At 37.9% G+C, this 13,848-nt stretch overlaps 2 protein-coding genes across 6 annotated transcripts in view; one reads left to right on the top strand and one right to left on the bottom strand.

The window, feature by feature from the left end:
- Window positions 1–1,518: 1,518 nt before the first annotated feature.
- LOC131316007 (pentatricopeptide repeat-containing protein At4g32450, mitochondrial) lies at window positions 1,519–9,709 on the bottom strand. Of its 4 annotated transcripts, none has more exons than XR_009196963.1 (3): window positions 7,048–9,709; window positions 3,038–3,090; window positions 1,519–1,882 (listed from the first exon to the last, which is right to left on the bottom strand). XR_009196963.1 is itself a non-coding variant. In XM_058345269.1 (2 exons), exon 1 carries the CDS (start codon window positions 9,590–9,592, stop codon window positions 7,064–7,066), a length of 2,529 nt encoding a protein of 842 aa, XP_058201252.1. In that variant the 5' UTR covers window positions 9,593–9,708; the 3' UTR covers window positions 4,246–4,603; window positions 7,048–7,063. The 4 variants fall into 4 exon arrangements, 1 of the variants encoding a protein (XP_058201252.1); XR_009196964.1 differs by lacking the exon at window positions 1,519–1,882 and adding an exon at window positions 1,895–2,149; XR_009196962.1 differs by lacking the exons at window positions 1,519–1,882; window positions 3,038–3,090 and adding an exon at window positions 4,246–4,603 and having other exon boundaries at window positions 6,932–9,708.
- Window positions 9,710–12,407: 2,698 nt separating this feature from the next.
- The window catches only part of LOC131315873 (membrin-11-like), a 30,234-nt gene continuing 28,793 nt past the window's right edge, over window positions 12,408–13,848 (top strand). The window contains exon 1 of one of the 2 annotated variants that reach the window (XM_058345090.1): window positions 12,408–12,575. The gene's annotated coding sequence lies outside the window, so the exon portion shown is untranslated. Of the gene's footprint in view, window positions 12,576–13,587; window positions 13,659–13,848 lie in introns of those variants that run through there. The other variant, XM_058345091.1, reaches the window with a different exon arrangement.

Genomic DNA, 13,848 nt, shown 5'->3' on the forward strand with positions numbered 1-13,848 from the left:
ATGATTTTGGTAAAATACCTTATGAATAGTTTACCATTCTAATTTAGCTATTACTTTTTTCTTTCACAACTAATAAGAGGCAAGTTTATCAAAAGAGGTAAAATTAGCTATTTTACCTCAGCAAAATCCCCAAATGAGCATTGCAACAAATTAGGTAAAAGTCTAGGTAAATTCATCCATGAATAGTGAATAGGTAAATATACCTAAGCACTATTCATCATGTGTATATTATTTTATTAATTGTTCTCTTTCTCTCTCCCTCTCTCTCTCCCCAGGAAAAAATAAAATAAAAATAATAATATTTTAATAGAGAATATGTTAAATAAATAATATTAGTGTAGTGTTAAAAGAGATATAAGTAGGTAAAATGAAAAAAATGTATTTTTTACCAGCATTTTTACCTAAGAACTGGTAAACTTACTTTAAACTAATACTATCTATTTTACCTAACACCAATTAAAATATACATTCTTCCACTTTTTTCTTTTATCTTTATCATTTTTTTCCTGAGTTTCTTCCACCTTGGCATTGGAGAATCAATTTTTTGCGCCCAAAATTAGGTTTTGATCAAACTAATCAGTTTTTGTGCTGAAATTGAGTTTGATCAAACATGGGAAGAATTTTGTTTTATGGTGATGAGCACTGGGAGGGAGAGAGAGAGAGAGAGAGAGAGAGAGAGAGATTGGTAGGGAGGAGAGAAAAAGAAATAATATTTTAATACTTACCTGGTAAACAGTGATTAGGCAGAAGTAGAGAAGAACTGTTCATAAATGGAAAATACCTACTTGTTTGTCTAATTTGCAGCCCGCCCTCTTTTGGTGTTTTGAATAGGTAAAATAGCTACAAAAGGTGATTTACCATTCTATGGGTTCCAAGCTTAGGGAAAATGGAAGAAAGAAAAAGAAAAGAAAAGAAAAGAAAAGAAAAGAAAATGGGAGGGAAATGAGAGGAAAAATTTACTATTCACTAAATTTGAAAATTTTATTTCTTCTCTCTTTTTCTTCTAATCAAACGATTTCCTTAATATCCAAATAGAGCCTAAATTTTTCTAGTTCTTTGATTGGTGAATTTTAAAAATATTCAACCATTAATAGTAATTCAAAAATGATGATTTTTTTTTTTACTTATTTTTCTCTCTATTTTTTTTAATCTCAGCCACTTTTGCCTTTCCCAGCTAATATTATTGCGGGCTGGTCTGGCTTAATAATCTTTTTAAATTTTTTTTTGTCTTTATTTAAAATTTTCCACTTTTGTTAGTGTTCACGTCCATTTTTCGTAGATTATTAGTTTGTCTTAGAGAGAATAATTAAGATTTTAAAAGTACGATAAAAATCTTTAAAAAGTACGACAAAAGTAATACAAAACGGACAGATTGTCTTGGATTATGTTTGTCTTCATAGCTTTTTCCCAACTTAGTTCTTATTTTTAAAATTTTATGATTTCTCTGGCTGAGATAAATCAAAAAGTTTGACGCAAAACTAGATTTTTCTTAATAAAAAAAATCCAATAATAAAGCACTTGCATCAGAAAGCCAGGCCATGAGCGCGGCTGTATTTGCTCATAAATCCATACTAAATTCTTCTGAAAATTTGTAAATTTACACCCCTTAAACTTTCATCTTTCTTTGCAAGTTGAGTCCCTGGATCCTCGATCACGAGTAGGACTCGGTTAGTAGTTTATCAGAAATTGGGAGAGAAAGCACTCGGAGAGATTGAAGAAAGTACGCATCGGGAAAGATAGGAAAACATCGTTGGTGGGGGAATCCGGGTACATCTTGAGTTTTCCGAAACATCGAGCGTGAGTAGAGAGAAGTACTAGCGAATCACTCGGGCCTAAAAACACTTTCCAATGAAATGACGCCGCCAACATATCAAAACCATACCTACAATGAAAAGGAATCAAACGATCACTCAAAAATGATCTAGATTAGAGGTTTGGTGTAAGAATGTAACAGTTCGCAAAAAAACTTCACCCCCCCACAAAATTCTTCTGAATAACCCCACAAAATTAACTTCATACTAAGGGTAATCTTAACAGTGATCATTACATCAAATAACCCCACAAAATTAACAAACTCTCCACGTAATCTAAGGCAGCTCCTTGATCTTTAATGACCCAGAAGAAGAATACCCAGCTAAAGTGCACTTACCTACACAGAATCCATCTAAAAATTACAAATTCCAGCCAAATCAAGCCAAAAAATAGAACAGACGGATTATGTGGATACTGTGTAGATAGTGTACCAAATCAAGCCCAAAATAAAACAAACAGACAATCTGAAAGCTGAAACATGGTGCTTATAAGTGATGCAAGGTGTTCTACTTTGTTACTCTACTACTGCAACACGTGTAATTAGAGGTGTCCCTTGCTTTCACTATGAAGCCAGGAAAAAGAACAAAAGGAAGTGCCAATTATTGCTCAAAATGAGAAAATGTAAATTTCAGAAGATGAGAAATGCACTTGGAAGTGGTAGGTTGCATTATTTTACTGACATTCTAGAGTGGAAGTCCCAGCTAGAAGCATGCCTCAAGAATTTTTTTAAAAAGAAATCCCCGACTGAAATTTAATTGCACCACTGCAAACATAAGCATTTCTTCACATGATGATGACTCCATCCGAGCATAACCATATCATTTTGTCTCTTTTAGTAATAGGTCGATGTGAATGAGGGACGATGTACCACTGAAGTTCTTTTTTAATTCAGTTATAGCAATACATTTGACAGCAATCGAAATTGGAGGGCCAAAAAAATATTGAAGATCTCACCTCTGTATCAGATATTGGCAATATAACAATAAAACTAAGTCTAGCTGAACCTGCTAAAAGAATCTAATACAGTCATTTCACCATTTGATGTCCGTCACAATACCATGTTAATCTTGCATTTCTTTTCGGAACTCCTAGACCTTTATAAATTTGAGACCTGCATATAATTCTGATCCATAGATTTCTCACACATGAACAGAAGTAGAGACGTAGAGAGTGGGAAAGCACAACTTCAACACATAATTTCAGTACCAAAAATAGAAGTTCTTACCTTTGTGATTGTACTATTTTTTCCTGCACTAATTTCGCGCATGCCTTGTGTACCTGAAAAAAAGAAGCAAAAATCAGACCATTGCAATTTCTTTGAAATAAAAAACAGACAGAAGAAAACCCAAAGTACTTGAAAAAAATGCATGTCAAGAGTGTAACTCCATTCTATGGGTGTTGATAAACGCTGCAATATGAAACCATGGTAGAAAAATTACTGCAAGAGCTCAACAATGGATAGGGGCCTAAAAATAAGCTGTCACGACATGAAACTAAAAACTAACAAAGAAACCATTGTAGAAACTACTTTACCAGAATAACAGAAAGCATTGCCTTCATGAGCTTACACCGGTTATTTCGACACCCCACATAAACCAAAAGATTTTATTGGAAAACGAAAGACTGGAGAGAGAGAGCAAGAGAGAGAGAGAGAGAGAGAGAGAGAGAGAGACCGTAATTTGAATTTTAAAACTGAGCCCAGTGTATTTGTCTACTGTTATTTCATTCCAAGAAGTAAAGAGTAAGTTTGGGTTCCCAAAGACAGCTGTAGCAGGCATGCTTTTAGGATCCCAAGTCAAGCCGTTAGTTTTGCTTGTGGCCTTTGGGTGGGAAAAGCTAATGGGTACAATGAACCTTGACCATTGATTAAGGTACACTCAATCTGAGCCTCCAATGACAGTAGTGGAAATCAATGAGTGCCATTGATTTAGATCTAATGGCTGAAAATATAGGATTTTCATAAAAACTGATCCCTTTTATAATATAGATGGGTTGCTTGAGTAATTTTCCAGCATGGAGACAACAATAAGGAAACAAAGTGCTTGAAGGAAAAACCATAGCTAACAAAACCGCCATATTCCAGAAAGAACCATAAATCCATAAGGATGGAAAATAAATTTGCAATTCCAAATACCACACACACATGCTCAACGACAAGTGCAAAAAAAAGTGTATACAATTACTTCATGTAACACAATGCCAAAATGAGAAAACCACCATAGTTCTTACTTCTTAGGTTGCTCGGTGGAGTACATTTGGTTCAAATGCTTTGAGTTGATCAGCTCCTTCACATTCTAAATTACTTCATTAAAAAGGCATAACTTCCTCAAGGAACATTTGCTGCTTGCACTTTATATATAAGATGAGAACAACAGTGAAAGAAACTACCATCCAACACAAACCAATCCCAACACAGTAAAAATATGGGCTTCAGCAAAATATAGGAACTAAGAAGCTTCCATATGATCATAAATTAGGAATCTTAATACATCTCATCAACAACATTGTGTCAAACTAAAACTATAGTGCTATGAACTTTAAATATGAATCGCATACGTTCAACTCAAGCTCTGTGCATGGTATTGGTATCCAAGCACCATCCACCTTACAAATAATGCACACGCAGAGCACCGAGAAAAGAGTCAAAGACTATTGTATTTCTATCCTCATGGAAAAAATCCAGCTGCTTCCAAAATGCTTCATGTATTGCACAGCATTTGTCTCGCTTGATCTGTTTCCATGCGAGGCAGGCTTGCAGTTATTCTGTTAGTGAGATCTACATCCATTGCATCTGAAAATTAAACCCCTCTCTTACCATCATAAAGAAGACCAGTGACATAGTATTTAGTAGAACCTGCTTAGAGTAATAAAATAGATCCATCCAAAACCTGCTACATTGCCTTACAAATGAAATACACTAACTCAACAGACAGTGGAGAATTTAGCTTCAACATTGACAGGTAAAGAGTAAGGTAAATAGATATTGCTTTTAGGCTGATTTTTCCCTACGCCAGAAACTAACAATTCGATGTGTATTGCCTGCCAATGTAATATGAAGGCAGTGGCGACTCTAGGAATTATTATGGAGGGGGTCATTTACGTATCTAAATTGAAAATTGTTCTATAGAGATATTACTTTACATCAGTAAAGATTCATATATTCCCAACAAAACAAAATTTTCAAATTTGTCGGACTGATATATCTAGATATACTGCCAATTTAGAGCAGTCTTCAAAATCTGTACACCCAAGCTTTTAATGAAAGAGAATCCTAAACAAATTACCCACAACATTCAAGGTTTTTATAGTCCTTTAATCAGCATAGTAACATGCATTTCTTTAGATCATATCTTACCCAAATTTAAAAAAAAAAAAAACGTTTCTTTTAATCAAATAGAATTTCAAATCAAGTTTAGATGGTGTTTCTTGCCATAGTTTCTTGAGAGAGAGAGAGAGAGAGAGAGATGCAGGAGATAAAAGAGTCTCTTTGGAGGGAGAGAGGAGCAAAAGCAAAATGACAGGAAGAGGGACACAGTAGTTATGGAGGGGAAAATTATCCAGTGCTGCAGCCATAAGAGTTGGACTTGGGGTCATCTTCGTTGTAAATGGTGTCAAATATATGAACAAAACAGAAAATTATAGCTATAATTTTTTGCCCATGGGGTCGCCCGACCCCATTCCTATTAAGCTGGCGTCGCCTCTGTTCGAAGGTGTACTCAGCTCAAGTATCATAGCACAACAAGATTGCCAAATTGCCTAAACAAGCTCAACCTAAACACAGAAGCTAAGTGCAGAGATGATTTGCGGAAACCCAGACAACAAAACAAATCGGGTTTCAACATCGAATCATTCTCACGGAAAGATTTTCTAGTGCCATGCCTACATATAGTACCACACATTTGTAAATCTTTTAACTGGCACATATAAGCTGACAAGCTGCATTCCGTACAGAGATGACAGCTACAGGGAGTAGAGATTATCAACAAAAGCTCAAATGCGATCAAAACTTAACTTACTTGTTCCTAACTAACCCTGAATCAAACTGACCATAACTAAAAGACTACATAGTTTGAGTAGATCACTGAAAACTCTTAAAAGATTTTGTCCAAGTGTTTACAAGATTATACATACAACACTGTTTTCCAAGGTATTGTCATAGTGCAGCATGGTGTCGTAGGTCATATCATATCAGCTACCCAGTACGTGAATGCTTGACCCAAACTAGATTTGATTGTTACCCGTAGCATGAAGTGTTTGCGTAACCATTGGTTATAACTTTGTTGTTGGATTTCGGATGCCTTAAAAGGGCTTCATTGTGGAAAAATGATGCAGCATAGTGTATCCCAATGGTGTTAATATCTAAAAACGGCCAATTGATGGAGAATCAGGACTTGAGGGAAAACAAAGAGCCATGCATCACTTTGATATTGAGCCATGGGAGACATTCATGCCTCCTACTCATTGTCGAAGGAAATTGTCCTCCCTTTCTTTCAGTGAAAAGTGCCAAGTCTTACATCAGAATGACATAATATGCTTGGAAAAGATTCCATTTTGAGCAATGGTGGCAAAAGAAGGCAAAGTAGAAACAAATAATCTTTTAAGTTCAACAACCATTACTGGGGCATCCGAAGTGCATTATTTTTGAAGTTTGAAAACAAAAATCCAAGTGTGATGCAGAGCTTAGGGTAAAAAATGCAATGTTGACATATTACTTGTCTTCCAAGTTACAATCAAGTCCTGTCTTTGTTCTCCATTCATTGACAAGGGAAAAAGAACATGTTTCCCCCTCACTCCAAACTTTACTGAGTTTTAAACCCATGTTTCCCCTTAAATCTTATCCCAAAATTCAACTCCACAAAATCCAAGATTTTATTATACCCGTAACTGCAAATGTTATAGTGGTTATGAGAGAACTTACTGCTCTAAACACCATACTGATCTACAATTTCCGAATTCTTCTGCCTAGATTATTATCACAAGTCAATCATATTTCTGTTAAAACAAAAAAACAGAACACATAAGACAAGCTTTAAGTACAAAACCAAAACTAGATTGGCTGATCGTGACCAACTAAACTAAAGAAAACATACAAGACCAAATATGAGAGGAAAAAAAGCACCTTTTCTTAGCACACTCAAGGTCCGCAGAAAAAAATGCATACCCCTATCATAAATAGATACCGCATTCATTGGCACTTTCACGAAAAGACTGCTAGGAGAATTGGATAAACAGTACCTCAGATACGATTTCTTCACCAGTAATCACGGCAAGAACACAAACCATCTTTGAAATGGTGAAACCTCTTAGCATCTCGTATGACAAGTTCCCGTCCAACCAGTTTCGAGATGATCTTCAACGCACTATGGCAGTCACCACAAACACGAAGGTTCTTGATTATGCGCATTTGTGCACGAGCCGGGCTACTCATGAGACCAAAAGCAACAGCAAGCCTCTCGCTATGAGCAAGAAGAGCTTCCTCCTTCGATTCTTGGTCTATGTCATGGAGCACAAATCTAGTCTCCGGCACATAACCAGCTTCTTTCATCTGTTCCTTCATACCCCTAAGCTGCGCATAGATCTTATCCGCCTCTGGATGAGATTTATCCCCTGCCCTGTATTCGTGGACCCTACTCCTGGCTGCTAGAAGATTGCCAGCCTCCAATTTCTTCTTCTCCTTGTCTTTTGCTATGTCTGACGCTTTCACTGGTATGAGACCTGCTTTTGATTTCTCATCCAAGCGAGTAGGGTCCACGAGCTCCACCAGCTCAGCACAACGATCCCCAAGCTCCGTGTGGCCATGAACTCTACTTGCATTCATCAACGTCTCCCAAACTACTACATTTGGTTCCACTGGCATTTTTTCAATAAACTCTAATGCTTCATCCAAATACCCTACACTTCCTAACATGTCCACTACACTAACATAATGCACCATGGATGGGGAAATTCCATAATCCTTGCTCATTGATTCAAAGTGCAACATTCCTTCAACGATGTCCCCCAATACGGTGCAAGCAGAGAAGACTCCAAAGAACATGGGCCCATCAGGTTTCAGTCCTGATTTCTTGAATTGAGCGAACAAATCAATCGCCTCCTCTCCATGACCATTCTTGGCAAGCCAAATTATCATAGTGTCCCAAGAAGTCAGATTTCGCTGCGGCATTTTATTGAACACCATATATGCATCCTCCATGGAACCACATTGTCCATACATCTCTAAAATCTTGTTATAAGTGCTGACTTCCAGAATGGAAACTGATTTCATTAGGTGATTGTGAATGTATTTTGCTTCTTTCAGAGCTTTACTATCCCTGCATGCCTTCATCAACATCAGGTAACGGGGCAAATCAACCCTGATATGCTGCCTCTCTAATAGTCCCAACACTTCGACAACTTCCTTCAATTTTCCCTCCTTGCAAAAACCATCCAACTCCTCTATCGTACCATTGTGTTGGCTTCTTTCCACACCTTCAACTGATTCTCCTTGAGCTTCAGAATTACCTGATACTTGAGAATCCATCATTCCATGTTGCGTCTCAAATGATTTCTGTCCGTAATTTTGAGTGTTAGTATTGTAACTTCCACTCAGGTTCTGCCAACTTTCTCCAACATTTTGCATCACATGCCCATTTGGAGTTTCAGCACTGTCTCCACGGTACACACCACTGCTTTGCTGGTACATTGTACCGCTGCCCTCATAATGGGTACCCATGCCATGTTGATATGAACTGGTGCTTCCTGGACGAAAGTTACTAGGGTTTTGTTCGGCCATTTCCCCATTTCCCCTATAAAAGTCATTCGAGTTTTGATTTGTCAATCTAGTGTTTACGGAGTAACGACCATTTACAATTGGAGTTCGCGGATTCATTTGATCATTGCTCCCATAATAGTTCCCTTGATGATGCTGAGACACAACTGAGTTTCCTGAGTAATAAATATCAGGGCTCTGTGGAGTCATTCCAGTGTTTCCCGTGGAATAGTTATTCGGATAATGATCACTTGCACCTTGCTTAAATTCTCCATCACTCCCGCCATAATTTCCATTAACACCACCCGAAAACCCCGATGCACGCTGTTCAGAAAATCCATTTCGGTTCTGCTCGACTACCGATTGTCCTTCTCTAAACCCATGTTTCCCCATTGGATTCTGCTGCATTTCTCCACTTGACCCAGTAAAATTACTCCTATTTTGCGCAATCGGGTTCCCTAGATATTCTCTTCCGTTGCTTTCTCTGTAATCACCACTTGCAAAGTTCCCATTTTGACCAATTGGTTTATGCTGAAAATCAACTCTACAGTTTTGCCGAAGTCTTGCCGCATTTTCCCTATAAAACCCATCTGGGTTATTGTCAAATGGGTTCCCCTGATATTCACTACTGTTGCTTCCTCTAGAAATACCAACTGGTATGTGCCGAAACTCAACTCTAGGGTTTTGCAGAACACCTACTGTGTTTCCCTTATAAAACCCATCTGGGTTTTTCTCAAACTCTCCTGTATTCCCCCTATACCTCCATTCTTGACCATACCCATCAGTTTTATGCTGAAACCCAACATGGTTTTGGTTTCCACTATAAAACCCATTAGGGTTTTGTTCGTAGCCAATACTGTCTTCTCCATTTAACCCATTTGGGTTTTGAAAACCTGATCTTTCAGCGGCAGTGCTGTGGTTTCTCACGAAACTAATCCATTCGATTGAATACAAAGAATTGCATGGTCTACGTACCTTGGAAAAAGCTGTGAAGGAGTTGATTGTGAGCAGTGTAGCTCTCCTTCTGTACATTAGTGAGTCGGATTCGTCCTGCTTAACTCAGACGAATAAGTCAGACTCGTTAGATATAATGGACAGCGGAGGAGGAAGCAAGAGGGTCAAGAAAAACTGAAGAACAAGTGATTTAAGTGAAAAAACCGACCTTAAACCCTCGCAGTCACGGAATCTCCCTCCTCCGTACGTGGTATTTTTTTGGGCCTTAAAAATTTCATTTTTATCCCCTCAACTAGAGTGTACACGGTTCGGATTAGTCCGGTTTTCTAGAAAATCAATAACCGAACCGTTTTAAACGATTCAAGAAAATTGAGAATCAGAACCTAACCAATATATGCATAGAACTTAATCAGAACCAAACCGCATGACCGGTCATATTTTGGTTCGGTTCCGGATCTATCCAATAAGCATCCAAACACTTATTCACAAAATATAAATTCATAAAATTATGGAAATAGAAAGGCTGGAATAAGGAATGAAGGAAGAAAATAAAAGCTTTCCTAATAAATGAAATTTCATCTCTAAATAAATTAAGTTTAGCAATGAAAAGATTAATCTATCAAATTCAAATACATATTTAATTACACACACATATGTATATCTATATTTATCTTAGTTTTAAACGGTCCGGCTCGGTTCTAACCACGGTTCATTAATTGAGAATCACCGAACCAAAATTAACGGTTTTTATTTTTTTGGAACCATAACCTGATTGTAGAACCACAAAACCGGACCAAATAGAACGGTTCGATTCGGTTCGGTTCGGGACGGTTTTACTGTTCGGACGGTTTTCTTAAATACCCCTACCCTCAACTATCCAATTTCATTCCATTTTTTTCTTAAACTACTGATTAAAACTTTTTTTTAACGGCAATCTACTGATATTCGTCGAGTCTAATTTTGGATTCTCTGTCTATTGCGGAACGAAGGCAGCGAATCGCTACTAGGATTAATATTGAGGCCCAATATTGCCATTTAATATGGTGATTAATGGGAAATATTTGCTGCCAACTATGAAGTGCATATAATACTTGGTATATATGAACAAGATGTCAGGCAAATAATTTTTTTGCTTTTTATACTACGGTTAAAAACATTGTTCCTTAATTTAATTAAAAAACACCTCAAAGATGTTGTTATAAAATATAGACTACATAGATATCAATTTAAAAAGTTTAAGGACTGAAAATAATATTGATTGTTAAATTAAGGACAAATTTGACTATTTATGGGGAATAAATGTAAAATTTAGCCCGTATTTTTTAGGGATTAGCCTCTGTAGTTCCTAACAAGGACTATATCATAAAGTTCGACTTATTTTGGATTCTTTTCAGACTCGTTCAAATAATTAGAAGCCCTCACTTTAAAAACTCAATAAGATTATCAATCGTGAAAAATCACATTAATGTGTTATCAATTGATAGATTTTTGGAACACATCTATGTTAAAAATAAAACATACAGAACCACTAAATCAAAACTCATTTCTTCCACATGGATGTGTTTCAAAAATATATTGCTCTATATTCAACTTATATGATTTTATCTTTGACTAATTGGTCTCAACGAGTTTTAAAAACGTGAATAGTTTTCTAATTATTATTCAAAATAGTGAACACCACCCTACAAATATTACTCATACCATTCAATGGTGTTTTTTTGTTTCCTAATTATGTATTGAAATCTTAACACACATCCATCATAAATAGTATATTTTTTAGCGACACTATATGTTGTATAACATAGCTGGCCAGATTATAGCAATCCAGTAACTTTTCCTTCAATAGTATCCTGCGTCATACAATACTATCGAAGCACAAAAATTAACTATCGAAATATGAAATTGATAGTATGAGCTAAAGATGTGACCTTTTAAAAGAAACCCTAACCGCAGGAAACAACCCACTCATGCACAACATCCAAAGACTCGGGCACATGTGGCTTAACCACCAAAAGAGATGAGTGGCCAATTAATAGCATTCCTCAGGTTGCTAAAATAGCCCAACACGAACCAAAATCGTAAAAAAATATTTTGCACATGCATCGTGTGTGCCAACCTCTAGTTTTTTACTAGGGACGTGGCGCAGTGGCGGGGATACGACTGAGACATGTAGGCTTTGTTTGGAATTGAGAGAAAGTGATGGAAATTGAGGGAAAGAAAATGAAAGGGAAATTGGAGGAAAATTTTACTATTCACAAAACTTGAATTCTTTAATGAGTGTTGTTACAGGTACCGAAATTGGGGGACCGAAATCGGACCGACGGCCGCCGGCGGGCCGTCTCCGGCCACCGGACGGCCGATCCGAGCCGTCCAAAAATTCTAAAAAAAAAAACCAAGGGGGCCCACGCGGGAATCAACGTCATCCGAGGTGTGTAGGGTGCTTGATCGGAGCACCCCTTTTCGTGTGTATATACACATATACACACGAAAAGGGGTGCTCCGATCAAGCACCCTACACACCTCGGATGACGTTGATTCCCGCGTGGGCCCCCTTGGTTTTTTTTTTTAGAATTTTTGGACGGCTCGGATCGGCCGTCCGGTGGCCGGAGACGGCCCGCCGGCGGCCGTCGGTCCGATTTCGGTCCCCCAATTTCGGTACCTGTAGCATTTTTGTTCTTTAATTTCTCTCATCTTTCTCTCCAATCCAAACAATTGGAGGGAAAAATTTTAACTTTCATTTATTTTCTCTCACTTTACCTAAGTTCCAAACAAAGCCGTAAGGACACGCATGGTATCACAGGGAGGTTATACACGTAGCGTTTTATATTTTTGGGAGTAAATATAGAAGACTTAATAGATATTGGGTTGAAAGCCTTATAGTATCTGAAAAGAAGAGGAACAATCGACAATAGACATACACAGCCAAATCGAGCGTTTGTTCTTAGCCCCTCTCGATCTCCCTCCTCCTCCTCCTCTCTCTCTCTCTCTCTCTCTCCCATACGTCTTCCTTCTTCATCGAGGCTTCTCTCCCTCTCAATCGAACTCTGCCGTCTTCATCGAGGTATTTCTTCTTCAACACGTTTTGTTTCATACTTTTGATCCTCTTCCGTTATGTTAAAATTAAAATCAGTGGCTCGTCGTGGGTCACCTACCAACAGGGGTGGGTGGTCGATCGATAGGCCTTCGGTTGCTGAAAATAAACCTACATGAACCCGTCCGTTTGATAAACGGGTGGAGCTGGGTTGGTTGAATTGGATACAACTCAGGTCACATAATCTGCGTGGGGGGCGTAAGGGGGAGCACGAAGGCGTCTTTGAAACACATCCCAAGCGAATAAAATTCGCAGGAGTGAGGATTGAAAGCGCAAGTGCAGTGTGGGGATTGAGGGTGCGGGGCTCATGGCATTTTGAAGGATTACTTGACTGAGGGGCCGTCTGAGGGTACAACTAGGGACAATAAACTTGATAAACCCTTTTTTTTTTTCAAAAATTGATTACAAATGTTAAGGCACAAAAATGGTTTCAAAAAACTGCTTCTTGAAAGTTCAATTCTGCTAAATTATCCATTCATGGCATGTGTGTGTAAACAAAAAATAAGAGAGAAAGCAAATCTACAGAGAGGAGAGAAGATGGGAGACTTCATGTACATACCCCAAATATGTGGAGATTGTGACTTGGAGATGATAGCTAGGTTTGGTTGATAACATTGGAACTATAGCTAATGCAATGTAGAGTTTGATAGTAATTCAGAAGCGATGTTCCCTTTGAACGCGCTTTGCGCATGGCTCCAGCTTCAATAGGTTGGTGCTTGATTGTGTTTGACTGTTTGTTATGTTTTGTTGGTTTGTAGGGAGAGTAATAAAAGATCCTTTTGAGGTTTTAGAAGAACCTATTTTATCCTTCGTTGTACAGTTGGTGTTCGGGTTAACCACTTTTTGGATTTCGTAGGATTGTTACATGATTATATGATTTTTTTTTCTTGTGAGGGAGTGATTGGTTTTTGGTGGTGGTTCTAATCATTTCGCATGTGGGGTATTTCCCATAACATGATGTGGTCTTCAAAACTCAAAATAGGGGAGTGGATTGAAAAGCTCTATATTGCTGCCTCCTACCTTCGCATTGATCTTGAGAGCCAGGTTCACAAGGTATTGATCCTGCACTTCCTTGGCATGACTCGACAAACAACACCGTGTCAGTATGCCCACCGGCGTCTCAGACGGCCATTTTAGACGCTTGTAACCCAGATCAATATTAATCATCCCACACACAATGATTTGTAGTCCACCTTGGCTGTTCTTTTTAACATTTTCAAGCAAACTACGAAGGCTTTTCACC

Source organism: Rhododendron vialii, chromosome 2a (genome assembly GCF_030253575.1).
Source record: "Rhododendron vialii isolate Sample 1 chromosome 2a, ASM3025357v1".
Taxonomy (NCBI): Eukaryota; Viridiplantae; Streptophyta; class Magnoliopsida; order Ericales; family Ericaceae; genus Rhododendron; species Rhododendron vialii.